At 49.2% G+C, this 2,181-nt stretch overlaps 1 protein-coding gene across 1 annotated transcript; it reads right to left on the reverse strand.

Moving 5' to 3' along the window:
* Positions 1 to 599: 599 nt before the first annotated feature.
* LACBIDRAFT_298359 (uncharacterized protein) lies at positions 600 to 1,300 on the reverse strand (the record flags this gene model as incomplete). The annotated part of the gene is made up of 4 exons (XM_001890659.1): positions 600 to 879; positions 939 to 957; positions 1,102 to 1,175; positions 1,227 to 1,300. 4 exons carry the CDS (start codon positions 1,298 to 1,300, stop codon positions 600 to 602), a joined length of 447 nt encoding a protein of 148 aa, XP_001890694.1.
* Positions 1,301 to 2,181: the final 881 nt, after the last annotated feature.

Below are 2,181 nucleotides of genomic sequence, written 5' to 3' on the forward strand. Positions count from 1 at the left end.
CACGAGGTTCAGCACCTTGTCCAGCACGCCTAATCGGTGCGAAGCGACGAAAGCGATGTAAAGCATCGAATTTGCGAAGCCCTACCCCAAGCCGCTCATATTTCTTACGTATGCGGAATTGAGGAATCCCGGTCCTAGTGAGTTCATGGTCCGACTCGTCTGCACTCATCCCATCCACGCCAAGGCGTTGAAGGATATGAACATGCTCTCCGGCGAGTTCGGGCAAGTCAATAGCTGCATTGATACGTCTGGAAAAGAGCTGCCAATTGTCCGCAAGTGAGTGCCCATTGGCATCGAAATGAGAGCATAACTCACAGTGTGCCTTCTCTCGTCTCTCCTGGTTTTCACTAGGAGATCCAACTAATCGCTGTGCGACATTCTCGCGACGTTCATGCACCTTCGGAGTGATTTTAATCGTGCTCCAAATGCACGCCGAACGGCCGCAATCTCATGAGAACTGAATGTGTCCGCATAAAGGAATTCAGCTTTCAACGTGCACTTCGGCTCTTCCTCCTGCTAATCCTCGTCGAAGACGACAGCCACACCAACTTCCTCATCGATCTCGCTTTTCCATGTCTGGATTGACCATAGCCTCGTCTTCAGCGTTGTAATTCGTAAATTTCTTCGAAAGATTGACGAGCTGTGAGAGCTGCTCGCTCGGAATGGCTCAATATCCTTCTTTTTGTCAAAACTCTTCGTCCCCTTGTTTTTGAGAGTGTCGAGCGTGGAATCGGCAGCACTCCAAGCGCAGTATGCACAGAGGAAAAAATAAGTTCGTAGACTTCGCGTGTTTCCCCGGTCTGTGGACGATAGGTGACGCTTTCAACGTCTTGCGTCGCCCGAATGACCGATGAGACCATGGGGAACGACAGCATTCTCCTGTATTACGGGACGGGCATTGTTAGCGACGAAACAATGGGAGGACAAATAGTACCCACAAAAAGGGTCGAGAGCTGTCTTAAGGAAGCAGTTAATCAGTACACACCGCCCACGGATTGCTGCACAAAGACCAGGTCAGCGACGAGGACAAACCCTAAAAGGCCATGAATTTACAGCAGCAGCGTGAGGACATCCTCCTCTTGGTAATCCACGCCTACCCGCCTTTTGGCTTCGATCCGGATTCAGCCTCTGCATCAGCGTCTTCGACTCTCCAGCCCGCTTCGATGCGAATAAAGCTACAAACAAATGTTAGATTCGGGAGAAGAGGAGAAAAGGAAGGTACACACGCACGGGTAAATGTAGCCAAGCCATTAAGTGGTTTCGTCACAATTCCGGAGGGTCCCAAGCACGATCTCAGCATTGAAGTAGTCCGCCAGCTTCTAGACAAATTGGGCCTCTGCTGGGATCCTCCGCCTGGATTTTGTCTTCCAGTTGGTCAATAAACCATAGAAACGATTTCGGAGAGATTCACGGAGGGCATGTGCCACGAAGCCGTTGTTCGTTGCAACAGCCTTGGCGATGGCAGTTCTTGCTTTGATAGTGGTGTTGATCTTTGGTCACCTTGGTCTTCGCTCTGGTCGTCGTTGCATGAGGCAATGTTAACACGGACTGTACACGCGCTCCGCGGCAGAGCCATTCCTCCTAGTATTGACGTATCCGCAAGAGAAGCATGTTGACTCCGATACGATAAAAACACAATGCAAAGGTAGGCTTGACCCCAACCTGAAGACTGATAAATTAGAGTGCATCGTATATGATGTAGCAGTCAGGTTAACGATCAGCAGTCAAGGATTGGCGCTGCAAAAACTGAAATGGACCCAATAGAATTGGATGGAAAGGGCTTCGAATGTTCGCGTTCCGATGAGTTCACCAATTTCAGGAGGCGCTAAAGAACTTTGAGCAATACGGCTAGAAAGGAGGTTGGCAAAACATACCAGATCGAAGTAACCATGCCAAGGCTAGCGACTCTACGGCTTCGTCACAATTCATGTGTAAGCTCTCGTTTCTGCCCTTGTCGAACCGAAGAATGGAGTATGTTGGCACATTTGTCGGCTTGAAGAAATTTGAAAGTTTTATTCCCTGGCAAAACCACAAGACCAGGGTTCATTGAGGTAACGTTGTGAGGTAGTCTAATATTCTGTAAGATTGAGCGCACCCTTGAAAAAAAGTGGAACACTTGCCTCCGAATCGTCGTGTATAGCGCCTTTGTTCTCGAATGTACAACGAACGTGGAACATTGCT

Source organism: Laccaria bicolor, genomic scaffold (assembly GCF_000143565.1).
Source record: "Laccaria bicolor S238N-H82 LACBIscaffold_146 genomic scaffold, whole genome shotgun sequence".
NCBI classification, from domain to species: Eukaryota; Fungi; Basidiomycota; class Agaricomycetes; order Agaricales; family Hydnangiaceae; genus Laccaria; species Laccaria bicolor.